Here is a 27001-nt window from a genome sequence, read left to right as displayed (position 1 = left end):
GCAGTCTGTATTTCCTTTGTCACGTGCAGTTGTATATGAATAGGCTTCATTAGTGGTATTAGAAGCCATGTTGAGGATTTTTCTAAGACTTTTCTATCTGTTTTTATATGAATAATTATGGATATGCAAGAGGAATCATGAAGGCTGAACTATTTAAGCACAATTATTGGGAAAATTTTGCAAAAGTGTCTCTAAGCAATACACAGATGAGAGTTTATCTTTCATATTCCCTTGCCACTTGAAATGTTTGAACTACAGCAGGTAACTGCACTGCGTATTTCTTACCTGCAGTTAATGTTTTCCATTAGTTGTTTGCTCCGGGAATACTACAAAGCAGTACTTATATTGGAGTAAGTAAAGCTAATTAAATATTACATCTGAAGAGGCTGCGCAGTATAGAAACTTGGCATTCCTGCAGTGCAAGTTACTTGTCCAATACAGATGTTACATTAACACGGCTTACTGTAAAGTGCACTAGTGGTTACTGCATTGGACCTTCCTGACAAGTAATCCCAGCTGAGAGCCTTTGATTTGAGTTCCCCTTGTAGTCCCTAAGCTGGAAAAAAACAAGGAAAGCTTGAAGGAAATAGGGAGGCTTGTAGCTTGTGTAGTCTTTCTATGGCTTGTGTAGTCTTTTAGCTGAGAAAATAAGGAAAGAGAGAGGCAGGTTGCCAGATGTTTTCACTGTGTTACAAAGGCAGGCTAGGGTCTGGAGCATGCAATACACGTCCATGGGGATATTTCTTTGCTTGTTCTGTTAAAGCTTCTCAGCTTATATTTAAAACTAGTCAAATAAAAACCTAATTTCAGTTACCAGTTTCTTAAGTTGTTAAGAGAAAAAAAAAAAGGAAAATGAAGTTGCACTACCAAACTACTTCTGTCCCTGAGCTGAGAAGTACCTTCAGGATGAGGTCTTTTAAAGGCTGCGACCAATCAGTAGTAAATCTTAAGGAGCACACAGTCTACAGTTTCCAGCTTTCTTATTCCCCCCCTCCCCCTTCTGTCTTTCAGCCTTTCTGGGTTGTTCTAGCCCTTCATGGGTTGTAGATAACTCATGTAACTTTTGGGTTGTTATAGCACGATTTGAAGGTGTGAGTAAGTCACTGTCACTTGTCTTGCTTTGGAAACCTCCTCTGGTGTCTAGATGTGCTCTAACCTTCACATGAAAAACTTTTTAATTCCAGATTTATACTTTATTTCTGAACATTGGGTTTGTATTTTAGCGATTAAAGTCACCTGTGTGGTTAGATTTAGTATATGATTAATCTCTAGTGGTGACAGTTGCAATTTTTTAAAAAAAAAATAACTAAATGTTATAGTTTATAATATTTACAGTCTAATTCATAAAATTATTTTTCTAAATTAACACAGTTTGGAGATAATACTTTTATTACTGAACTGCTGGAAAGCTCCTTTACGTGAGATACCAACTTGTTTGCTGTTAGGACCACTTAATTTGTTTTTTCTTCCGCTTCTGTTTTGATACTAGACTGTTGCAGTTTTACAGGACTAAATTTCTCATCTAAAATGTAGAATTTCTCAGAATGAATTCATAATATGTTGTTACATTTCAGCTGTGAATAGCAGAGTGCCCAGTGGCTCCACCTGCTCCTTGCACACTACGGAATCCCCTACACCTGAACCCTGCTCACAGACTTCAAGTAACGTGGCGTCACAGTCAGTGCTCCCTATGTATCCTTCAGTTGACATTGATGCTCATGTGAGTAATACCAACTAGGCTTGAGTGGTTTTCCTTTCTGATAAATTCTGAAAATTTTTAATCTAGTACTGTCAAAAATGCTGAAGTTCTCTTAAAATATTTTTAATTTTTGACTGTCTTCTTTTCTTGCCCAACTCTGCAGACTGAAAGCAATCACGACACTGCTCTGACCCTTGCATGTGCGGGAGGTCATGAAGAACTTGTTTCTGTCCTAATTGCACGTGGTGCCAATATTGAACACAGAGACAAGAAGGGTAAGCTACAATATCAAAACAGTTTGACCTTCAGCTACAACTTGGAACACCAAATCCCAAATAGGAATTTGGGATTCTTTGCTTCAGAAAATGGCCAGGGGTTGCAAAAGTAATGAATTGCATTCTGGTACTTCGTGTAGAAATATTGGCCATGTAAATCAAGAGACATTGTATGGCATTCCGTCCTTATTTTTGAAAAGAAGTGCACCTATCTGAATGGCATATTAAGCAAATTTTTGAAATATAAAGTTACTTCCATCATGATTCACTCTCCGCAAAAGACCTTAGTGTCCTAGAGAGAGCAGCTAATTGTGGTAAATATCAAATCTTGGATGACAAAGGTAATGTTTTGTGGATAATGTCAGGTTGCATATCACATTATTCCTAATAATCAAATTCAGCAAAATCTCAAATCTCTTGGAGCTGAGAGAACAAAACCATGCTTCTCTCCCCAGAGCTGGCACTGGCCACTGGAAATAACCAACATGCACAGTGCCGATTTGTTCACTGGTTGGAATGATATTAAATAAGAATTAAGTAGAAAGAGGTGACATGCCTAGAGACATGAATTGGTCAGAAGTTAATCCAAACTGATCGGTGCAATATTGTTCAGATTTATTTATTTATTTGAAGAGCCTTTAAACGTATTTGGAGTTTGGGTCTAGAAGTCTCAAATTGTCAGAGTCAGAAGAGGGGTAGGAGAGGATCCAAGATTGTGGCCTATACAGGAAAACGCCCAGTCTGAGGAAGACATGTCTGAGCAATGAAAGTCACTATGAATTTTGCATTTCTGCCACTTACAGTTCTGAAATTCCCTAGGTTACTTTTAACATAATTTTTTGTTATTAGGTTTTACACCTTTGATCCTGGCTGCAACAGCTGGACATGTTGGTGTAGTGGAAATCCTTTTAGATAAAGGTGGCGATATAGAAGCACAATCTGAGCGCACAAAGGATACTCCACTTTCATTGGCATGCTCTGGTGGACGCCAAGAGGTACAGATGTTTGTCATCCTTGAATGTTAATTCTTTTTTTTAAACTGTCTTCTGTATGGTGCTGTATGGTGTTTTTTTGTTGTGGATGGTATAATACATCTTCCTTTTTTTAAAAAAAAAAAAAGGTTTTTAAATTATATAAATGTTACTAGTTTTAGTCTTTCCCAAGAAGAAAGGGAATTTATTCTTTTCTCCCTCGGCTATCCTGGTTTTGTTAGCTAACTGTTATAACTCATGATCATTCTTTTGTCAATGTATCCCTAGAAGATGAGTAGTTTTGTGAAGGAGGTAGAGGCATTTAACTTCATTCACTGAACGCTACCCTTAGGAATCCTCCCTGCTCTCTAAACTTAGTCAGTGCAGGCAGCCAAGAACAAAAACTGGAATTTTGTGTTGGCAGTACATGGTTTTATTATTAGATTGATAAATGCAGATACAATGCACAGCACATTCTCAATAGAAGGACACATTATACTGGTCTTCTAATGATGTTTCAGTTCTCTCAACAGTTTTATTTGGACTTCAATAGGTTGTTTCTCTTTTTTTTTTTTAAACCCTTCCTACTTCCTAGCTGTAGTCAGACTAGCTTCGAATATACCATAGTAATGGCAAAGGATTCCATGCCAGATAAAAGAGTGATAAGTTTTGAAATCTGTAAGGACTAAAGTGATTGGACAATATTGGAAAGTTTCCTCTTTGTCTTCCAAATCACAGTAAAAGTGGTGCTCTTAAATAAAATGAGATGTCAATGTAGCCTGTGATAGTATTACTTATTAAACTACATACATCTCTTGTTCTTACCTTTTGTTTCCTTATGCCAGAATCTACCTGTCATGTTTCTTGCTTAGCAACTAGCTAATCAGTACACCAACGTGTAGTACTTCACCAGAAACATTTCAGTCTTTTTCTCTTTTATTTCTCTTAAGCAGCTTCTGATCCAGAGAGTAGTTCTTCCTCATCCTTGTTCCATTAACATCAGTCTGATTTTTTACTGTGTGTTTTATTGTAAAGACCATGTAACACAGTCAAACTTCTATCAAGTGTCATTTGAATTAAAGTTTTGGGAGTTTGTGAAAGACACTCAGTGTGAGACATTACAGGACTTGAATGTATCCATTGTTTGCAAACTTAAATTCACAGGAAAAGCTTCACTTCGAAGCCTTGTAATATTTGATTAGGTAAAATAATCTTTCTGGAAGACAAGTGCAGTACTGTTAGAACCCACGTGGATTATCAGATATATTTGTTAGTTGCTAAGTCTGTACAGTGACATGAAGGAAAGTAAAGATTGTACAGGAAAACCTCTATCCTCTTTTGCTCACCTTTTGACAATAGACACTGGTAGCAGACTAGAAAGTTTGAGCGTGTGATAGCTATCATCCAAGGACGTTAAAGAAGGTTAAGGCCACATAAATATGTCTTCTAATGTGTGGTGTTTTTTCAGGTCGTTGATTTGCTGTTGGCAAGGGGAGCAAATAAAGAGCATAGGAATGTGTCTGATTATACACCATTAAGCCTTGCTGCATCTGGTGGATATGTTAATATCATCAAGATTCTTCTCAGTGCTGGGGCAGAAATTAATTCAAGGTAACGTACCTAAGATGAACTGCATCTAAGGCATATATTGGATTCTCTAGTACTTTCAGACCTCCTCACAGATTTTCTACACTACTGATGTTACAGTTTTTGTTCACATTATCTTAATTACCTTTTAAGTTGCCTTTAACTACCACAGACAAACTTCATCTCTCTAAAAATTTTAAGTGATGATGTAGTTTGTAAACCTACTCCTTCACTCTCCTTTTTCTTCTGGGATCTAGAAGCCAAATTTCCAGTAGAACCAGGTAAAGGAACCAGCCGAAGAACAAGGCAGCTTCATGTATTTGTTTGGAGACACTTTTTTCTGCAAAAGAAAAAGAATGTATTTAGTTGTGTGTCTCAAGTTTCCTATTTATTAACTGTAGGAAAACTAATATTTTTTCTATCACTACAGAAATTTATGCTTCTAACACAGATGTAATTTTTCCTGAATCAGATGTAGCCTTGTTTATACGTGGTTTAATTCTTTTGTGTACTTCCGCCATCTAAATGTGTAAAAGCTGGAACACCTCTTACTTGTTTATTAATTTTGGTAGTCTGTGGATGTATTTACTCTGCTGGTTTCTGATAATCAATTCAGAATTGCTAGTATTTTAGGTGAGTGTCTGCTTTTGTATATTTTAAATGTTTGGTTTTGACTTTCAATGGAGCATCTTGTTCCTCTTAGATAAGCTTGCATTTCCCCGAGCATTCATCCAGTTCTGGGAACTGTAGTGTTTCTTTCTCTTTAGGACTGGGAGTAAACTAGGTATTTCTCCTCTGATGTTGGCTGCTATGAATGGCCATGTACCTGCCGTGAAGCTGTTGCTTGATATGGGTTCTGATATTAATGCTCAGATTGAGACCAATCGCAATACAGCCCTCACCCTGGCCTGCTTCCAAGGCCGAGCAGAGGTGGTCAGTCTGCTTTTGGACAGGAAGGCCAATGTTGAGCATAGGGCAAAGGTAAGTATGTGAATCACCTTTCTGTGTCACTTATTTCTCACAAGTGTATTTCTGAGTAGTCATTTTTTCATGTTTTCCTATTATTATTTGGGGATTCATCTCTGTTTTCAGTGGTTCAGTAGCAAATTAGCAATGAAAGGAGGTGGATGTTTGATCAGGTTTCTTTTTCTTTAAAGATACTTGAACGCAATGCTTGCTGATGAAGGATTAAATAATTTTTAGTAAATACTCCTTGCCCCTGTTGTGCAGGTTTAATTTACTGCAAATGAGAAATATATGAGGACTTATTTAGAGTTCTGAAATGTTTGTTTTTTATGTCTTGTTTAAAAATGGAAGCATTGATGAAGGTGCATTGTACTGGGGGTGAAAGCAGCCTGATCTTTTCAACTTAATAATGTAACTTGGATTGCCTCTCGCTCTCTAGTACAGGCAAACTTTTCAGGTGTAATGTTGGTGTGATATTCATCAAAAGATATTTCTACATCTGAGTGAAGTCTAGACGGGAAGAGAATCGTAATGCTTATTGTGATTCTCATATACAACAGATTGCTTAATCCAGATGAACAGAAGTAGTGGAATCAAACCCTGTAAAACTAAACTGAAAATGTTAGTGCAGAACCCATGGTTTCAGTACTGTGACTTTCTGTGCCTCTGAAATAGGTCCCATGTGTTGGTACTCTGGGGCAGCTTTGTATCTTGTGCCATAAAGCTTAAGGCTTGTGTGGACAGCCAGACTGATTTCCCTAGCACAAAACAATTTTTGATAACTCTTAAGGCTGCTGAAATAATTGCTATCCTGCCAGCTTTTGGAATGGCTGTGGCTGGAGAAAAAGGGCTATGGATAAAAGCCAGCTCTCAAATGGTCAGTTGGTATAAGTTTGTTTAGCAGTCTAGTCAGGCAACTGATTTGGCCCTAGAACAGTCATGCTAAGGGAGGCTAGAGAAATTGTATAAAGCTAGTTTGGGGACATTTTTATAGAAATAATTATCTCCATTTGGATCTGTTCTGACTCTTCTTTTAGGTACATTGTAAACTTTGTTTTTGCTGTTTGAGGTAGGTGTCAGGCCATACTTAATACAAACCCAGGCAAGCTCTTGACTAAATCAAATGGCAAGAGTTTTTCGAGAGACTGCTTCAAGTTAGGCTCCTTATATACAGCTAAGTAAACAAAAATCTGATTTCCACATGTAGAAAATCATGTATAGTTTATCCAAGTATATTGTATGAATTTCACATCACGTAATTCATTCTCTTTGCACAGACTGGTCTCACACCTCTGATGGAAGCTGCTTCAGGAGGATATGCAGAGGTTGGAAGGGTTCTCCTTGATAAGGGAGCAGATGTTAATGCTCCACCTGTGCCTTCCTCAAGAGATACAGCTTTAACAATTGCAGCAGATAAGGGTCACTACAAGTTCTGTGAGCTGTTGATTAATCGGTAAATTACTTCTCATTAGCAGCCCCTGTGTTCTGTAGCTATATTCCTCGTGGCAAGGGTACTCTTGTTTACATTGCCTCATGCATCTGAGAGCAAATGGGATGGGAATCTTCAGAAGTAGGATGTTGCATCTGCTCCCTACTCTCCTATGTTATCCTAGAGTATCCTGCTACTCCAGTGTTAATTAAGCTAAGCAGGCAGCTGGGACCACGGGTAAGCAAACAGTGTCTGATTTGGCAGCTCTGTTGGCTGTGTATTAATCCAGCAGTTCACACGTGATCATTGCCCCACTGTCACTTGCGGGGCAAAGCCTGGAAGTAGCTCGAGCTCTTCAAGCATAACCCCCATATACAGCTAACATCTCAAGGGGCTGCTTTGCCATGTGTTTAGTCACCATGTTCATGAAATGGTAAAGGACCTTTGGTTGCTAGTTGCATAACTGTGGTGCAGTAGGCTACAAGAAGTGGGTGCTCATTGCTGGGAAACAAGAGTAAAGGAGTCTTAAATAATCCTTGTGTTACTATGTTGTGACATAAATGGATGATTTCAGGGACACAATTTCTCTAGCCACTAGGTTTCAGTAATTAAAGTTTCATATCTAATTGTACTCTGATCTTTCATTATCTTACTTCCTGACTTCATCTTTACTCATGCTTTATTTCACTTGATTACACTTGTACTCTTCTAGAGGAGCACATATTGATGTTCGTAACAAGAAAGGAAACACACCCCTTTGGTTGGCCGCTAATGGTGGTCACTATGATGTAGTTCAGTTGCTTGTGCAAGCAGGAGCAGATGTGGATGCAGCAGATAATCGGAAAATAACACCTCTTATGTCAGCATTTCGCAAGGTAAGACACCAACTGGATTCTGTGTTTCAGTGCTAAGTGTTTTCAAAACAGTTTCTCATCTGGTCTTAAATCTGAATGGTTGGTTATGGAAGAATCAACACACCAAAATTTCTGTTTTGATAAAATGCTTTAAAGTGATCATAATTTTTTATTATTTATGACAGTCTTAATTTTTTATGATTACTTTAATCATAATCTGCGAATCCTAGACTATGTATGGAGAAGAGCTAAGGTATACTTCACACGGATCTAATTTATAAGAGGTGAAATCTTTGTTCCGTAAAGCTTGTTAAATAACTTCTGCTATAGCAGAACAATTCATTAACTGTAATTGTTTTATCTTTAATAAAATATCAAACAAGTCTGCAGCTTTTTGTGACAAATGACAGTACTGAGCATGCTGCTTCTGTCTCTCCATTGCTTTCAAATAAATTCAGAGGCAACAGAGACTGGCTGCACAGTGTACCCCATCAAGTGGTGGATCCAGCAGTAAAAGAAAATGTTTGCCAGGATAATATTCAGGTGGCTTAGTTCCCTGATGAGACTCACCTTGTAACTGGACAAATTGCATCCACTCAGTGGAGTGACTGGCCAGAAAATGGACTAGAGGTGACAGGTGGGGGCAAAACAGGGTCATTCTGGCTGTTAAAAATGTGAACAGCTGGCTTTGCCCTCAAGCCCAGTTTGCTCCCTGTATTTTAAAAGAAACAATTACTTGCAAGAGAGCTTGTCATTGCCACCATTACATACAAAAGTAAATGTACAGTCAACACTAAGCAAACTGTAACTGCCTTTCAGCCCAAATAGCAGTTTATCAGAAATGTTTTTGCATATTTTTTGTATTCTGTACTGAACCAAGAGATATCAAATTTGTGTTTTGATGATGAATACTAACAATTTTATACCAGAGACTAGATTTTTCTTTGATATTCTAGGGGCATGTGAAAGTAGTTCAGTTCCTAGTGAAAGAAGTTAACCAGTTTCCGTCGGACATTGAATGCATGCGATATATAGCAACCATAACTGACAAGGTGAGTTTGAGAGCAAACCCGGTCCAGTATTTTCAGCAAAAACTTATGAGAAATTCTTAAATATTCAAAAACTGAATGTATGTTTGTTCACGTGCTTGTCTGATTCTGAGTTTTCTGAATAACTTTTTAATACAGAATTTAAAATTGGTGTTCAGTGCCTTAATCTGTTCAAATAGTTTGTGTGTTTATGAATACAGGGAATCTCGTGTTTTGTAGAGCAAGCCTCTTTCCTTAGTTTATTACATAGGTGGTAAGAAAAATTTTGCGTTCCAGGACCTGTTGAAAAAGTGTCACCAGTGTGTGGAGACAATTGTGAAAGCTAAAGACCAGCAGGCTGCAGAAGCGAATAAGAATGCGACTATATTGCTGAAGGAGCTAGACCTGGAAAAAGTGAGTTGAGAATTGCAGTTGTGTAGCTTAACTGTTGAAGTTATGTGTAAATCTATAGGCTGTATTTCCTCTTGGTGTTTCTTTGGGCGGTAGTTCTTCATGCTATAACTGTATTTCCTTTCCTTAAATGTAAAATATATACTGAGGATGGCAGATTAGCACTGAATTTTGCTTTAGCCACTCCACTGTTGGACTTGGTGATTGTTACCTTAGTAGTAGCTCTTTTGCATTACTTCAGCACGGATGATAAGTTTGAATAAGGGAGATCTTCAGTCCTGGTGGTGTGATACATGGTATCTTGTATACAGTGTGAAGTACAGTCCATAGGTGTTTTATGGACCTGTAGTCAGGTTTGCAAAGGAGAGCATGCCAGATGAGCTCAACGGAGTTGAGCAGATGGTGAGGAAAGTCAAGTTCTTCCTCACTAAGAGTATTGGTAAGTGTCCCGGAATAATGCAGAGGCTTCCTAAGCACTCTTTAACAGGCTTTCTAAATGGAGGCTCTTAGAACTGCTGATGAACAGTTCATACAATATTTCATTAGTGAGGGATGTTTTGGACAAGTTTCATATTTGTTTTTTTAAATCTTCCGAGGTTGCTGACTTGTTAAACATCTATCAGTTGCTGTACAAAGCTACAGTATAGCATAGCTGTGACTGATACCATATACTAAAAATGTGATTAAAATGGAAAAATTACAGTAGTTTCTTCTGTATTCTAGGATACTTTTTTTTGAGTCAAAGGTGGTAATCTCATCAGTATTTTTGCAACATTATGAAATTTTTTTTGAGAAAGGACAGAGATAATGAGAGATTTTGCTGGCTTTCCAGTAAAATTGTTTTTATATCATCTCTTGTTTAGTAGCATTTTACTGTCATTCCTTGGAAGCTTTTGAGACCAGCTAGTCCTGTTGTTCCATGACGTCTGTTTAGTCTCTGCATAATGATTCAGTATGTGACAGTTGTCATTGTTCACCCTGCTCTCCTCTCCTTTCTCCCTAACCCCGCTTTGTAGGAATTAAAACTTAGTTTTTGTCATAAGGTTTATATATGAATACTTTTTTCCTATATAGTCAAGAGAAGAAAGCAGAAAACAAGCCCTTGCCGCTAAAAGAGAGAAGAGAAAGGAAAAGAGAAAGAAGAAGAAAGAGGAACAAAAGAGAAAACAAGAAGAAGATGAAGAAAACAAACCTAAAGAAACTCTAGAACTTCAAGAAGATGATGATGAAGAAGAAAATGATGATGAAGGTAAAGAACAAGTGTTTCTGTGAACAATGCAGTTGGGGTTGCCTGTTTTTTGCTATTTTTGTTTTTTTTTTTTTTAAACCACCTAGTGGTTAAAAGTGAATCTGTTAGGAAGCTGGTTTCTTGGGTACTGTGACATTGTTGCATAGTTTCTGCCCTGGTTCTTACCCCTTCCGTCAGAAACTTGAGTGAGCAGTTGTCTGTGTTCCTGGCAAATCTGCTTTGTTCTTTTTTTTTTTTCCTTTGGTTTCCTCCTATGTTCCCAAAGCTTTTACCTTCTTGGAGATTTTACAGCTGTATGTGGTGCAAATAGACTGACAACTCATCAAAGAGCGTAACTTCAGCTGGAGTATCTTCAGGGGCACTGATTCCTTTGCTTTGTGATTTTTGACTGTATATCAAATCTTTTTCTTTCAGTGGAGCAAGAAGTTCCTATAGAGCCTCCTAGTGCAACTACTACGACTACAATTGGAATTTCTGCAACTTCAGCTACTTTCACAAATGCCTTTGGGAAAAAGAGAGCTAATGTGGTGACTACTCCCAGCACAAATAGGAAAAATAAGAAAAATAAAACAAAAGAGACTCCTCAGAATATGCAGATTATTTTGCCAGATCAGCATATATCTCTAGCACAGCAAAAAGCAGATAAAAATAAAATAAATGGAGAGCCAAGAGGTGGTGGTGCAAGTGGGAATAGTGATTCAGATAATTTGGATAGCACAGATTGCAATAGTGAAAGTAGCAGTGGAGGTAAAAGCCAGGAGTTGAACTTCACAATGGATACAAATTCCTCTGAGCGGCGCTATGCCTCGTTGCTTATCCCTTCTCAGGAAGAAAAAACGAGTGCTTCAGCTTCAAAAACACCAACAAGGTGAGACTTTCTTGTTGCTTCCCTGTTGTTTCACCATGTTTTACCTATGCCGATGTAAATTTTTCTGTAGCTCAGGCCTTACGTCAGTTGGTACATTCCCAAAGTCTTAAGAGACTGAGTTTGCTTTCCTATTAAATTATACTGTCAAGTTTGAATGCAGCCTTGTTAGAACACTAAAGATATTTTTTTTGGTATTCCTGACTAGTTTTTAATACTACTTCGTCAGAACATCCAGTTTTCTCTTTGCACTGTTCTAAGTACCTGTGCTGAATTGCTGACTTCATTTGAATAGATTTTAGAGTGAATACACTGGGAATTTAAAAAATAAAAGCCGGCCTTTCTTATGATCTAGTCACAAGGTTTAGTTACCTCATGATTGTTTTCTGGTTTCATCATTAACTCATTTGAATTGCAATCTCTCTTTTTTAAGGAGGGAAGACGTTGATGACTCTGAGCATTTCACCTGTCAGGTTGATGGCCAGTTTGACTTAACCTTGTCGAACCAGAGGTGAGAGTCAAAAGAACTCAGGGAATGTCTAAGGGCCATATGAATGGTTTGGAAGATCATTGAGTTGCCAGTGAATAAGCTAATAACTAACGTTTATAAGACCAGGTTCTGAATAGGGTCATTGTATCTAAGCTTTCTGATTCAGACCAATCTAAATTTGTTACTTTTGCTAAAAAGTTCCACTCTAACTTGTACATGTAAGTAGTACAAGTCTGATCTCCATATATATTTTTCTCCCTAGGCATTAAGTGAGGTAGAGGGGTTACAGGGGTCAGTCTTCAGGACACCTGTCTGACTAAGAACCCAACTTCAATAGGAATACAAACATGGGATCAAAAAACACAGCAAGCAAGAAGGCAGTTGCCAGACTGATTGAGGCACTTGACTGAGAGTGGGAAGAAAAGTTGGGCTCTTAGCTGTTTTTCTTTTTCCCTCCAGGGTTAAAATTAGGTGCAGAATGAGTGGATTTGTCAGCCCTTGGGGTTGTGGGGAGGGAGAACGTCTCTAACATTCTTCATCAGTATTAGAAACTGGCTTCTGCCTATGTTCTGGTTTATGAATATAAACTGATTCTGTCTTGGACCTTTTGTCCAAGATCTCCTACAAAAGCCTTTGAATACCGTACACTGAAGCAGGATTAAGTAAATGCATACTTCTAACTCCTTATGTTGAAGAAAGGAGTGATGCTTCTGTTAGAAGTACACTTAAGAAAACAAAACAACAAAACAAGACAGTATATAAATTAAAATGGAGCTAGTATGTTTAACTTCTGCAGATGCTCTTTGGTTCTTGCAACAGGCAGACTTTTTCTGAAAAAATGTCTTAAGTTTTTTCTCTTCCTGAATTCTTTTCCTCTTTGGTCATAGACGTGTCTGTGACAGTGCTGTTATGATTCAGACGTTTTCCACTTGTGCTGTAGATTTGCTTGGCCGAGTCTAGTCTTACAACTATGACATAAATTTTATAACTTTTTAAATGTTTATAAAACTTATAAAATTTTAGACATCACGTCTGTTTCAGTGCTGCAGATGAACTTGTGAGCCACTAGAACCACTTTTTTCACCTTCACGTAGATCAGTTAGCCTACAAGAGTTTATCTGTTCCTCTCTTTCCCTTTTTCTCTCATCCAAACTTTGCACTGTTCATATCACTAGGCTATTGCTGCAGTTTTAGTACAGGTAATATTTGCATACGTGCTTTCAAATTGACTTTACTGGGAGTTAAATATCCTAAAATAAACGTGCCCTGGTTACCCTTCCATAAAATGGGGTCTTGAAGGGGGTAAAAACACTTATCTAATACTTTACTACTTTCTAGGGAATGTGTAATAATAAGAGATGAAAATTGGAGACGTTTTCAAGTACCAAGCAACATTATTCTCAAAGTACCTTTTATTAAAAAGCTATTCAAAAAAGAGAACACATAATCAGGGTGTACCTTAAGTGGTTGTGTACCACCTATTATAAACTATTTTATAGATGATGTTTTTAGTACTTCTGGTATTAATTCGTTCAGTTTAGTGCCTCCAATCCTTGAAGAAAGGATATAGGATGTGGACTAAAATGTAACAAATTACTTAAGTCAGCCAGTGGTTTGGGGCGGGGGGAGAGGAATGAAAGCAGTTCAGAAGTTCTAGGTTCTAGAGATGTACACTATAATGCTGTCACCATTATTCTGTATGTTGTAATCTGTACATTTCTGTTCCTAGACTTGATGGTGAAGGTAATTCAAATTCTTTGTCAACTACTTACAAGCCTGTTTCCCTGCCTCTGAGCTCTCCAAGTGTAAAGCTGAATCTGACTAGTCCAAAAAGAGGCCAGAAGAGAGAAGAAGGCTGGAAAGAAGTGGTTAGAAGGTAAAGACTTTAATTCTGTGTTTAAGAAAACTGTTTCAACGTTTTAGCTTGTAAATTATGCTCAAGTATAGAATGTCCATCAGGTTCGTTTAATTATTTCATTGTAATTTATTTTTTAAAAAATCCTCTTCATCTTGCAGTGCCATGAAAAATTGCAGTCCTAATTTGTAGTAACCCCTCACTAAGTTAATGTCAGTATGACACAAACACTTTATTTGGCATGAAGGTTTTCATCACCTGTGGCTTCAGCAGAATAAAGGATGTAGGGATAAGATAAAAGGGCAGGGAACAGATGGTAACAAAAAGTCCCGAAGGCAGATGATTGCACATGAACTAAAGGTGGAATAGATGTTAGTGAAGTAGAGGGCAGGTGGATGATCACTGCAAGGCTGAACCTCAGTTGTGTTTTGGGTGGTGACTTTGATCCCTGATTCTAATGAAACTTTTGTGACCTTAATTTGGGTGCTGGAAAATGTTTAAAACTAATTTGTACTTCTGTAAAGCACAGTTTCCCTTTGAAAATGTACTGATTTTTATTATCTGGTCATTAGCCACGCAGCATCTTTTCTGTAATCTTCGTTATGTCTACTACTTTTAACTAGAAATTGTCATCTGGCTTTCTTGTTTTGTTTCCTTTTTTGATAAAGGAATGTGGCACGGACATACAAGTGTCAAGTGCTTTAGGTGCACTGCTGTTTTTCTCTTCTGCAACGGTCGTGACCAAATATCTCATTTTAGAGAATTTTAGGCTGTGTGCAAAGAAAGTAATTGCACAGCGGATTTAATGCGTCCAGATTAGTGGAAGCCACAAAACTTTTAATAAAATTAAAAAGAGGTGTTTTAGTCTGACTACTTAAGCGTTTGAACCTTTGGAGTTGGCTCAGTCTTCTGCCTTTTGTTGCATTCACAAATATGGTTCTCTGCTGTGACAATGACCTTGTGTGGTCGCAGGCTGCCCACCGCTTGGTGAGTCGTGCAGGCATTAAACCATTAAACAGGCAGCTGGCTCCTTTCCAGGGCTGCACACAGACCCCGCCATTGACCCTGGAGCTGCTCCATCTCTCCTACTGTGTCTCTTGAGTCTCATCGGCTCAATTTAACTGCTTTGTTGGATATTGTCTGCTGTCCTGCCGGAGATGCTAGAGTTTTAGAAATAACACCCAAAACCTGAGCTTTCTTAACCCCTGAGGGCTCAGGTCTTGTCACAAAGAAAGAATGTGTGCGTAAAGTGTTCTGTGCCAGTGTTTGCTGCGACCGGCCAAAGAGCATTTTGGTGACTATAGATGTGGGTGCAAAATGCCTGGGAGCTGCATGCCTTCATCTCCTAAAGCCTTTCACGGTCTCAACAGTGGGAATTCTCCTCTTCCTCCTCCTTCCTCCTCCTCCTCCTCTTCCTCCTCCTCCTCCTCTCCCCCCTCACTCTCCAGTACCCCCCTGGCTAGAAGGGATGTCTGCCAAAGAAGTAACCAATGAATACATCCCTTCTACCCCGACAGGCAAGTAGGCAGAGTTTTGAAAGACCCTCCCCCTAGCAACACTCTGCAGCCAACACCAATTGAGCAATTTCAGCTGCAGAGAGGAGGGCGCTGCTGTTCAGGAGCAAAAAGGTACTGTTTTGGGCACTTCTCAAGGTTAAAAAATGACTGATCTTGGTGGGTAGGGAGGGAAACAGCAGTGGGTGTGGGGTGGGCAGGGACCCTGGGCGCTACGGTGAGCTCTGTTGGAAGAGGGACGTCTTCTTGGGTGGTGGCATGGGGTTCTTAGTGGAATGCGGTGAAAGGAGACCCAAGGTACAGTTAAGGAGCCCTGTGTAATGTGGAACTATCTTTAAAGATAGGTGATGATGGGATCTTTGATTTGGGGAGGGAGCAATTGGGATGTCTAGCTTGAGTGAGGAGCCTTTCGGGTAGAGGGCGCCCAAAGTACGATGCAGCCTTGGGTTAGGAGCTTGGTGCATGCTCTGAGTGCCTGGTTTCTGGGGAAGGGAGGGTTGGAGTGTCGTCTCCTGGCAGAAGGGAAAAGAAAAAACACCTTGGAAAGATAAGGTTGATGCTTTAGAATATTTCCATGTATTTTGATGTGTTTAAAATAAAATGTTTTCTTTAAATCCTGTTAACTGAGAAACAATTTCATGAGGATCAAATTACTTAATATTTTCAAAGACTGGAATAACTAGGTGAAGCTGGCAGCATTTGGGGGGGGTGATCTGTACAGTGTTCAGAGGTGCTTGAACTGTGATCACAGTGGTTTCTGAAACCCCTTTGAATCCCCTCTAATTGTTCGGTGTTGAACTACTGCACATCACTAGCAAGCTGAAAAGCAGTGTATGGGCTTGAGAGGTCCAGCCTTTAAAGTCTGGGGACATTAGTGGCCCAGAGAGACCTTGGCTGGGGTCTGGATGCAAGCATTGATCATGTTCAAAGACTTCCCAGTACTGTATGCCTGCACTGACCCACCAAAACCATTTGAATTAGAGAAATCCTAAAATGACCTTTCACTGAGCATATGGGTTACAGTGTTGTGGCCTAAAAATGAGCCTGCTTCTGAAAATCTGTGCTACCTTCACAGTGGCTTCCAGCAGCTCGTTAAATCACAGAACTGCACAATTTAACAGACTGACGTCCACCATTGTGTAGTGGCATGAATTAAACCTTAGGATCACGTTTAGTCAAGGTCTGAGAGAGGTGGATACTAAAAGGGTCGTGAATGTAAGTGGTACCAGAGAGCTGATAACTGGGAAAACACTGGAAAATCACCTTCTCCTGGCTGTAAATGATCAAAGTGGCTAAGTCGTGGCCTTTTATATTTGAAGCAGTGCTGCTTATGTAAATTCAGGCCAATAAGCTGAGGCTTTGTCTCACTTTGAAGTTACACGAGATAAGAAAAAATTGGAAAATGTTTCTGAAGCACTTTGAGGCACATACATCTGTGATGCAGCAGTGATGGTAGAAATGCTTCTGAAGAGTCCTCATCAGGTACTGAGGATAAGTAATCTGAGTGGGGGATTTTTAGAGAGGCTCCAAAGGGTGAACAAAATACTAGCAGAAAACCACTTCCTACCCTGAAACTTAAGAATTTTGCTTCAGACAATGAGGGAGTTTGTACGTGTTTAAATACATTTCATAAATTTGTGATCTTTGTGATACAGGTCAAAGAAATTATCTGTCCCAGCTTCGGTCGTATCTAGAATAATGGGGAGAGGTGGGTGCAACATTACAGCAATTCAAGATGTTACCGGCGCCCATATTGATGTTGATAAACAAAAAGATAAGAATGGAGAGAGAATGATTACTATAAGGTACAGTATCTAGAAATGGAAGTTTAAGTTAGTCCAAAATGTCATATATTAATAAACTTTGTTTGCTTTTTAAGACAGGATGTATTTGGTTTCTTGGTTCTAGAGTAGAACGCTTATAACTGCTGCCAAGATATGCTGAAGGTCTGCTTATTCAAAGTTGTTTCTTGACTTTTGCTTATCTTAAGGATTAACTTACTGGAGTAAGTTGCAGTAGACTTGTAGATCAGTATTAAATTAGGGCTACAAAATGCTGCACTTACCTTTTGTAAAAGATAAATATGTTCCTATTTAATACAGGGGTGGTACTGAGTCAACGCGATATGCAGTGCAACTCATCAATGCCCTTATTCAAGATCCTGCTAAGGAACTGGAAGACTTGATTCCTAAAACTCACATAAGAACACCTGCTTCAAGTACCAAATCAATCCATGCAAACTTCTCATCTGGAGTTAGTACTGCATCTGCTTCAAACAAAAACTCCTTTCCTCTTGGAGCACCACCTCTCGTTACATCGCAGTCATCAACACTGTCTACTTTCCAGCCTACGAACAAATTAAACAAGAATGTCCCAGCGAATGTGCGCTCATCTTTTCCAGTGTCTCTTCCTCTAGCTTATTCTCATCCACATTTTGCCTTGCTGGCTGCCCAAACTATGCAACAGATCCGGCACCCTCGCTTACCTATGGCCCAATTTGGAGGAACATTTTCACCTTCACCAAACACTTGGGGACCATTCCCAGTGAGACCAGTTAACCCTGGCAGCACAAACAGCTCTCCTAAGCATAATAGTTCAAATCGTGTAGGTAGTCAGAATGGAAATATTTTACAGACAGAGTCTCCTGGATTAGCTACTTCTAGTTGTCCCATTACTGTCTCTTCAGTAGTTGCTTCCACCCAACCGCTATGTGTAACAAGTAATCGGACTCCCTCTTCAGTCAGAAAGCAGTTGTTTGCCTGTGTTCCTAAGACGAGTGCTGCAGCAACAGCAATCTCAACCGTGACAAGCACATGTAGCGCTCTGCCTTCGGCCTCCTCTGCACCCCCAAACAATGGGCAAGTTCCTGCAGCGTTTCTGCCTTCTAATGCTCCGCAAACACAGCATTCTGCACTTAAAGTGGACTCTTTCTCAGCTGTCTCAGCACCCAAAGAGAAGGTGTCAACACCAGATCAGCCTGTTGGAAATGTGTGCGTGCCATCTTCAGTTGCAAGTAGTTCCAGTATGTCAACTAGCAGCAATTCGGGCGTCACCGAAGCTCACCCATCCAGCAGCCCCACGCCACAAAGTAACGCCCAAGATGAAATACTACCAGCCAGCGTGTCGGAGATCGGTCCTTCTATGTCGATGCCTTTTTCTTCCAGCTCAGAACCCTCTCCTTTAAGCTTAGCGTCACCCAGGTCAGTTGTTGCAGATAATCAGGACAACAGTAACTTACCTCAAGTAGCTGTACCAGCACCTCGAGTTACTCACAGGATGCAGTCCAGAGGTTCTTTCTATTCAGTGGTACCAAATGCAAACCTACATCAAGATCCTCAGTCTATTTTTGTTACAAATCAAGTTCCCATAACACCTTCTCAAGGTCCACCTGCTGCGGTGCAGCTTTCGTCAGCCATGAACGTTATGAATGGTTCTCAGATGCACATTAACTCAGCAAATAAATCATTGCCTCCTGCCTTTGGGCCAGCAACGCTCTTCAATCACTTCAGTAGTCTTTTTGATAGCAACCAGGTGCCCTCTAACCAAGGATGGGGAGACTGTCCTCTCTCTACCCGAGCAGCAGCTGACCCATCTTTCACTGTTCAGTCTACCTTTCTGAATAACTCTGTGCTAGGACATGTGGAAAACATGCATCCGGATAACTCCAAGGCTCCTGGCTTCAGGCCACCTTCCCAGCGGGTTTCTACCAGCCCTGTAGGTAAGTCACTAAGATCATGCACTGGACAGAATTTTTTTTCCAACCATTACACTTTGGTAATTTGAAATTATTTGAGAAACAGTTTAGAAATTAAGGTTATAGAATACTAGTGTAACAAATATGGCCTATTTTTGTTCAAGTGCTCTTTAAAATTGTTACAAGCTTATGTGCTTTGAGAAATTGGTGTGCTCCTGCATGGTGTGTTACTAGGAAGTTGCTGCCCTTCAACTGTTAAGTGCAGTAGTTGAAGTTTACGTGTTTTTAATTGAAATGGGTTAGGAACACTCGCAGTGAGCTCCCTGCCTGCTATACTCTGCCTCGAAGATTATCATCCTCTTAGTAACGATGATGATAGTGCAGGGTAACTGGCAGCATCCACTTGGCTGAAAGGGACCCTCAAGAGATTTTCTTCTATGCTACCCCATTCTCCCATTTGTTCTTGCTGTAATGAATTTATGGTGCCTAGAAGCTGGGTAGCTGGAGAGCCTTGCTTTGAAGCTGAAGATATCTAACACTGTGTGTTAGATATTTGAGCTAATGCTTCAGGACTTGAATGCTGAATTTGGGCATTTCAGTAGTTTGACTTTCAGAGTAAAGGAAGGGGGGACACTGGGAAGATTTAGTGGAGGATGAAAAAGATTTTCAGCATTCCCATTCATCCCAGTTAATTTAAAAATATCCAGGGCTTCTGAAAACCAGATCACCTCTCTCAGACCAGGTTTAACCACAAAATCAAGAAGTTTGCCATCACTGTAGTTTTCTTAATCATATAGTTTGAGCTGTGTAGCTGCGCTGCAAAGAACATGAATACCTAGAGCTCTTGCAACATGTCCATTCCCAGTTCAGTAGGCAGAACCAGTCAAAATTAAGACTGGGGAGGGGGGTAAAGTAACTGGGCCCTGCTCATCAGATAGTCTGCTACCAGAAGAACTGCCAGACCCTCCTCAGTAGAATACCAGAAGCACTTTACATTGTCTCACCTTTATCTGCAGAGCTCTCAACTGGATGTTGGCTGTTCATGGAATACCCTGCCCAGGGGAAGGAAACTTATGGCAAATGGGGCCCAATCATTTCTCTTAGGATTGTGCTCTGTGTATACAGAGACTTCACATAACAGCAAAAATTTTTGCTGTTCCCTTGTGCTAATGTCATCTCTCTTTCATTAGGGGTTTTTTTCCCCCATCAGTCCCTTTTATATACTTAAATGGCTGTAAATATTTAAAAGGTAGCTCTTCTGAGTTAAGAGTTAAGTAAATACTCAAGGACAGTGAGTTTGGGGAGATAAGTGTGAAGTTCTTCTCATCTGAAGCACAAAAATATTCAGATGTAACCCAATTTTTCCAGTCTGGAACTTGATCGGGATATTACAAAATAAAGAACAACTGAAAAATATGTAAAATGTGCCCCTAAAATCCTGACTGCTGACTGGTTTGTCAGGTCCTCTGTTGACTCATAATGTCATTCTACTTTATGCTACTTCTGATCACCCTCATTTCAGAATCTAAATTTGGTCTGTTACACGGAAGGAGAAGCGATTTACTGGAGTTGAAGGAGAAGGGGGCATTTGTAGGTGTGATGCTGAGGAAAGAAGAGGGGGCAGTAGGCTGAGGACCTCTCTTACGAACCTTGTACCAGAAGTGTGGTCCTGCAAGTCTGTCTGCCCGTGTCTTTCACTGGTGGTTCACAGATGAACAAACCTGAGTTTTCTCTGATTGACCAGTTCCTTTGAGAAGTGTGTGCGCGTGTCCCTACTGGCTTTGGATCTGTTCTGGAAATGGCCCTTTGTCCTGTATATGTCTTCATATCTCTTGTTCTAGCAGTTTACAGATTGAGGGCAGGCTTAGACTGTTTGGGAAGGCTGTACAGAAGACCAAAAGATTTTTTTTTCCTGTGCGTTTTAAGAAAGCATTTGAGACCTTGCTCTTCATTAAAAGGTATTGCAAACTCAATGTAGGTCAGCTTAAAAAGCAGCACGACTACAAAGTAGCGTGAGATGACTGGGCTCCCTATGTTACAAGGAGTCACAAAGTATTGTTACTTCTTATCTAAATGTAGAGGTAGCTCTTACAGTTAACCAGTTTTTGCAGGAGTGTCTGGGGGCTTTGGTAAACTGAATTTTGAGCGGAATTTGTGTGAGGCTGATAAACCAGTCTCTTAAAGCTCAGTTATGCTTTCAGAGTGTAATGAAGAGCCTGAATTTATGGGCAAAGTAACTGCAAATTACGCTATTGCAAAATGTTCTATTCTTAGTTTTAATGTTAAAACGTCTGATTCGATTGGTAAATACATAAACAGAAAGCTCATTACTGAAATCAGGATGAAATCATAAGTCATTGTTCACAGAAGCAATTTTTAATATTAAACTAAGCTTTTTTCATCTACTTCAATGAATCATAGAATCATTTAGGTTGGAAAAGACCTCTCAGATCATCAGTCCAACTGTAAAGACAAGACAAAAGCAAGATTGAAAAGTGACTACTCTGTTGAATTTGCGCATCTCTGGCTGCCACACTTCCTTCTACCTGTAGGAAACACACAGCAGTGCCGAAACTGCCATGACTGTTTAGTCATTGCACTCTGACAGCTGTGTCCCCATCCTACCAAGCATTCAAGAAGCACAGTTGGGCATCTTACTTCTGCGGAAGAGCTCTTTTTGTCACAACCTGTACCTTGTTCTCCATGTAGGGAACAAGCAGTCCCCGTGGGCCTCAGCTGTGTTACCCCGTCTGTGCAGGGAAGAGTTCTTGAAACTCAGCATCTTCAGTGGTTTGTCAGCCAGCTGGAAAGCAGTTGTTTTGTGGTGGCACCTATGACCTTGGGGGCCTTTTGACTACTCCAGAATGCGCTTTTGTGCATGGAGGGTTAGGAAGAGCATCCCACTGGTAGCTCCATAACAGGTGTGTGGGAAGGGCCCCTCAGCGAGAGATGCTGCAGTCTGCTTATTGCTGTGCTAGAGGTGAGCCCGCAGGCTCTAGGCAGGTAAAGATCACTTGAGCTGCATTTGCAGGCAGCCTGCACAGGCATTAGCATCTTCCTTATAGTGGCGGAGCCACCTGCGCTGTGACAAACCATGTAAGATTGTATTCCCAAATCAGGGCTCCCTTATGAGCACTCTATAGCTGGGTGGTAGTGATTTACTTTTATTTCCAATTGTCTGTTATGGAGACTTAATCTTTTGGGTAGGACTAGTGAGAAAAATGCCACCTCCTTCAAATCCAGTAAGTCATTTCTGTTATTGTGGTCAGGCTGAATCTGCCACTTTTGGAAGGAGGAAAGCGTGGCTTCGTGGTTGGTGTGGGGCTTCGTGGTTGGTGTGGGGCTTCGTGGTTGGTGTGGGGCTTCGTGGTTGGTGTGGGGCTTCGTGGTTGGTGTGGGGCTTCGTGGTTGGTGTGGGGCTTCGTGGTTGGTGTGGGGCTTCGTGGTTGGTGTGGGGCTTCTGCTTCATTTAATACTGGGGAAGAGAGCTAGCTTTCAGTAACGTATCCAGGAGATGCAAGGTACACCTCTAGTTTATGACCTGTTGCCTATCACCACTGCTGTTTTCGGACTTCTGGGATGTAAGTAGGTACTTAGTCTCAACCTTGCTCTGTGGCAGTATAGGCTAGTCCTGGTTGTGGTCATTTTGAAATGTTTAAATGGTGTTGAAACTAGTCTTGTTTAATAGGCCCTTGAAACTAAACCCAAAACTCAGGTAAACATACGGTCATGCCTGCTTATGCTTTTTTCTGGTAATAATGTGTGATGAAATCTTCTACATCATTTTGGAAAAGTGCTTAAAAGATTTGGCTTGTTCAAAAACTGTAATTACCTTTGTTAATTCATTTTTTTTGTGGGACTGAACTTTCTCTCCATCTTACCCTTCCTCACACACATTTCTGTAGAAAGCAGCCCCCTCTCCTTTTGCGCTGTGTATTACCAGCACTGGTTTCTTGGATGCATTATGCTCTGACTGATCTATATGTGAATGTAGCTATGGGATGGCAAAAACTGTGCTGCAGTGAAACTTTCTTGTTGTTTGATTCCCTCAGGACTTTCACAGAGCCCTGTGTTCCTGTTTGACTTGTATGGCTCTTTTCTAAGGAAAGATTTTTTTTATACTCCCGGTTTTCCTCTTTTGCCTTCCATGGTAGGACTTTGATTCCTTTCAGTGACCAAAGCATTGTTTTCTCTGCTTTCACCTCAAGTTTTAACAAAAACATACATAAATTCATTCTGTTAGTTTGTCTGAGGGAGAATCGTGCATCTGTAAAATGAACTTGCCATGTGCAGATACCCCTGAAGGTGATGAGATGCTTTAGTTCTATTTGGAGCACTAGCTCTCTCTGGTGCTTTGAAGCAGGTTCCCAAAGAGAAATATTTAATGAAATTTATGTTTATTTCAGGCTTACCCTCTCTAGATCCATCCAACAGCTCTACAACTTCTTCTTCAGGTCCTTTGACAGGCTTTTCAGCAAACATGCAAGGAGCACGGGTTTACCTTCAAGGGCCAGCGCCTGTTGGGACTCCCAGCTTTAACAGACAGCATTTTTCACCACATCCTTGGACAAGCGCAACAAATTCATGTAGGAACTTCATGGGTCTGTCTTAGTTAACTGTAAATTCTTAGTAGATTTGTAACTTAAGGGGAAATTAGCCAGTGATGCACAAAACGCTTTCCAATTGTGTTTAGCAGTTGTGAGGATGAAGTGCTAATCCCACCTAACTATTTGTTTCTTAACATGTAAAATGTCACTAGTTCTAGTAGCATAACTAAAGACATTTGGGCAATAATTCAGTCATAGGTTCTAAAAGGAGAAGGCATGAAGTTGTGGGGGAGTGGAGGTGATTGTACCAAACCAAAGATTCCCCTCTAAATGAGCATAAAATTAGGTGAAAATGTCCTGTTTGGCATGGTTTGAAGTTATACTTTGTTGTTGTTTTTTAAATTGATATTCTGGAATTTTCATGTTAGTTAAAATGTTCCAGATTCTTAATGCATCATCCAGGGTAACATAGGGACGTAGGGTTTTCCTCCTCATGGGAAGAACATGGAAGTAGCTTTACAGAAAATATGGGTCTTTGATTCAGAGTCTTAAATGAAGAGACTTTTCATGTCACTGCATGCAACTTCATTGCCACTCTAAAAATAAGAACTAAAATGTTTAAATGAGTGCTCAAAAGAAGTTGGATTTCACAGGAAGAGTCAGTGACGCTTCTGAAGTTGGTGGAAGTTATGCTTTTAAGTTACATATGTTGACTTTGGGAAGCTGTCTTTAGTTTCTCTTCTGCTGGAGGTGGTGGAGACCAAAACCAGGCTGCTCAGATATTTACGGAGTTTTGGCTGATTTTTTTCATATCTTCCCGAAACTCTTCCATGTTTCTTATTCTTTCTTCTAGTTATTTTAGATGCACTTCTATGTCGTGACGATATCACCATTCTGATGGCTTAAAGCATTTGTGTTAATGTTTGTTTTAGAGTTAAAATAAACTTTAAACAGAAATTCTGTGAAACTCTGTGAAAGAGTGAAGAATGATGGGGGGGAGGCTTTAAAACCTTCTTACTATTTGATTTGAGACAATATTGGGGGAATAGAGAGGGCTGCATTTACTCTCACTATCTTGTGTGCTTTTCGTGTGATTAAGCAAAAGAAATGCTCTTTCAGCAGGTGAATCTCCAATTCCATCAGTTTCCTCAGGATCGTCTTCGCCCCTTTCAGCCGCTTCTGCACCTTCTAACTTGGGCCAGCCAAAAACGGGTAACACAAATCAAGATCGAAAGGTACCCCCTCCCATTGGGACAGAAAGACTTGCTAGAATTCGACAGGGAGGATCTGTCACGCCTACACCCTTAGGAACCAACTTTACAGCTCCCGTTGGTCATAGCGGTATTTGGTCGTTTGGAGTTAACAGTGTATCTGGTAAGTCCACTATGTGCAGTCTGGGGTAGCCTGAATAAACTTGTGGAGCCTTTTGGAAATACTACATTTCAAAAAGAAGTTGGATAGGGAAAGTGCGAGGAGGAATAAAGTTCCACAGCCCAATCAACTTCAATGTAGTATATCCTAAAAGGAAAACTGGTATCAAAGTGGTGTGTTTTTTTCAAAGAAATCATCAATGAAGGTGTGGCTTTCTCTCCTAATATAGGTGATTCTCACACAGTCTAGATTCTCTCTGAGTACAATTGTTAAACCCTGAAAACAGTTTAAAAATGTTATATTAGGTGTATTGAACAATACGGAATTTTAAAAATAAACAACTTTACCTATTAAGGGAATCCATCTCCAAGTCTGACCTTTGGCCTGAAAGGACAAGAGCCTTCCTCCAAGTTTCTACTTGGTACCCATTAACGCTTTAAAATATGAGCTGTGGTGCAGCTAATACATCCAGAAACGCATAGTTGTGGATGATGATTTTACATTGATCTCCTTGTGGCTCTTAACGAGGATGGGATAACTTCTGTTCTAGGCAGTCCCACTTTAAAAAGAGTGACTTTGAAACAGCTGAAGTCTTGCATTCAGTTTCCTGATAGCATGGGATTCTTGTGGAAGGGAGAAGCTGCATCGTTTGAGTTGTAGATTGTTTCTATTTGTAAACTAAAGACAAATACATAATGGCCCTGTATTTGTTACATTTTTTGGTAATGCCCTAGGTATTTCCTTTAACTTCAGTTTCTCACTCTTACCGTGTTGGAAAACAAACAAACAAACAAGAAAAGCTCATGTATGCTCACAAACAGTGTTCGGAAGTTTATTGAATCTTAATGGTTCTAGTGTGGACATGTGAAATTTGAAGTTACTAGAAGTCTCCATAACTCCATGCTTGTCTGGAGAACCAAGATGAATGTGCACTCGGGTGGCCTGTGTCTGGTGCTTCCAACCTTCCCTGGTCTTAATGGACTCTCTTCTTTCCCTTTTTTTCGTCCCTATCAAAAAGTGTAACTTTTTGTGTTCCTATGATAATGGACAGGTACACGACAAAGGAAATGGAAGAGCCTTACCTGGTGTGCTTTCTGCAGCTTCTATGTGAGAGGCCATGACACCACTGATAAGACTTGTGTGTTTGCTTTGTTTGTAATGTGTCAATAGTCTAAAAATTGCAGGTATCTTCCTACTATGTGTAGGCTGTGGGAATTCTGCCTTTGCTCAGAGTAAAGCCCTAAAATATTCTGCAACTGTGTGTTTTCTGGGAGCCTTTGGATTTGTGGGGATGTGTGCAGCTGTATACACCAACGCTCTAGAGAATCTTCAATCGATCGTAATTGTCCATTTTCAATCTCTTCCTTTCCAGAAGGCTTGTCAGGTTGGTCTCAGCCTGTAATGGGAAATCATCCAATGCATCAGCAATTGTCAGATCCAGGCACCTTTTCTCAGCATCAGCCAATGGAGAGAGATGATTCTGGAATAGTGGCACCCTCAAACATTTTCCACCAACCTATGCCAAATAGTTTTGTGGATTTTTCTAAAGTAAGTCACAGAGGGCTGGGTTTTGGCTATTAAATGACCAAATAATTTATTTGCTGGAGCTATTTGGGCAGTATAAGACTAACAGACAGGGTTCACACTACTTTTCTGAAAACAACTGTGTGCGGTTTGGAAAATCACTGATCTGTTCAGGTGTTTCACTGTGCTAGTAGACATGAGGAGTCTGTAGCATTTATGTTGAGACATTTGCACTGGAGTGGTATGTTCTGTTTTGCCTATGTTACGCAGTATGCCTATCTTCTACCATTTCTCAGTGTACCTAGTTCTGAACCTCCTTTCATCCTAGTACTGATTTTTCTGGCTAGAAGAGATACACAAACCTAGAGGTGCACTTAAACAAAAACAGAATTTGTGGATTGCAAACGTTCCCTTGTTTAGGCACTAGATGCCTCTGTCATTCTTCAGTTTCCTTTCTTAGAGACTCAGTCACTTGGAAATGGTATCAAAAGGCTTGTTCAGCTCTTGAGGCTGTTTAAACATACTAATCATGCCTGCGAATGCTACAAGCCTTTCTTAAGGAAGTGGCAGCCTGAGAGAGCCATTCACGAGCCTGCAGGTTGTTGTTGGCATTGGAAAGTATCTCCAAGCAAACCAACGTTGCCAAGCCATCATCAGCTCAGCCTCCACTGG

The 27001-nt window shown here is 40.2% G+C and overlaps 1 protein-coding gene across 15 annotated transcripts in view; it reads left to right on the top strand.

Moving 5' to 3' along the window:
- The window catches only part of ANKHD1 (ankyrin repeat and KH domain containing 1), a 119789-nt gene that overhangs the window by 87755 nt on the left and 5033 nt on the right, over positions 1 to 27001 (top strand). For 7 of the 15 annotated variants that reach the window (XM_080554869.1, XM_080554870.1, XM_080554877.1 and 4 more), the window contains 19 exons: positions 1575 to 1720; positions 1863 to 1974; positions 2824 to 2969; positions 4414 to 4556; positions 5300 to 5513; positions 6776 to 6951; positions 7640 to 7802; positions 8738 to 8833; positions 9107 to 9223; positions 10295 to 10469; positions 10884 to 11337; positions 11768 to 11845; positions 13554 to 13700; positions 15197 to 15307; positions 16849 to 16998; positions 17296 to 18911; positions 23294 to 23488; positions 24554 to 24808; positions 26178 to 26353. In XM_080554869.1, the coding sequence (XP_080410995.1) occupies positions 1575 to 1720; positions 1863 to 1974; positions 2824 to 2969; positions 4414 to 4556; positions 5300 to 5513; positions 6776 to 6951; positions 7640 to 7802; positions 8738 to 8833; positions 9107 to 9223; positions 10295 to 10469; positions 10884 to 11337; positions 11768 to 11845; positions 13554 to 13700; positions 15197 to 15307; positions 16849 to 16998; positions 17296 to 18911; positions 23294 to 23488; positions 24554 to 24808; positions 26178 to 26353 (4670 nt within the window). The remainder of the gene's footprint in view (positions 1 to 1574; positions 1721 to 1862; positions 1975 to 2823; positions 2970 to 4413; positions 4557 to 5299; positions 5514 to 6775; positions 6952 to 7639; positions 7803 to 8737; positions 8834 to 9106; positions 9224 to 10294; positions 10470 to 10883; positions 11338 to 11767; positions 11846 to 13553; positions 13701 to 15196; positions 15308 to 16848; positions 16999 to 17295; positions 18912 to 23293; positions 23489 to 24553; positions 24809 to 26177; positions 26354 to 27001) is intronic. The other 8 variants (XM_080554871.1, XM_080554879.1, XM_080554874.1 and 5 more) reach the window with 6 other exon arrangements.

This window comes from Anser brachyrhynchus (assembly GCF_964034855.1).
Source record: "Anser brachyrhynchus genome assembly, chromosome: 14".
Lineage (NCBI taxonomy): Eukaryota > Metazoa > Chordata > Aves > Anseriformes > Anatidae > Anser > Anser brachyrhynchus.
This window is presented reverse-complemented; position numbering and strand designations above follow the sequence as displayed.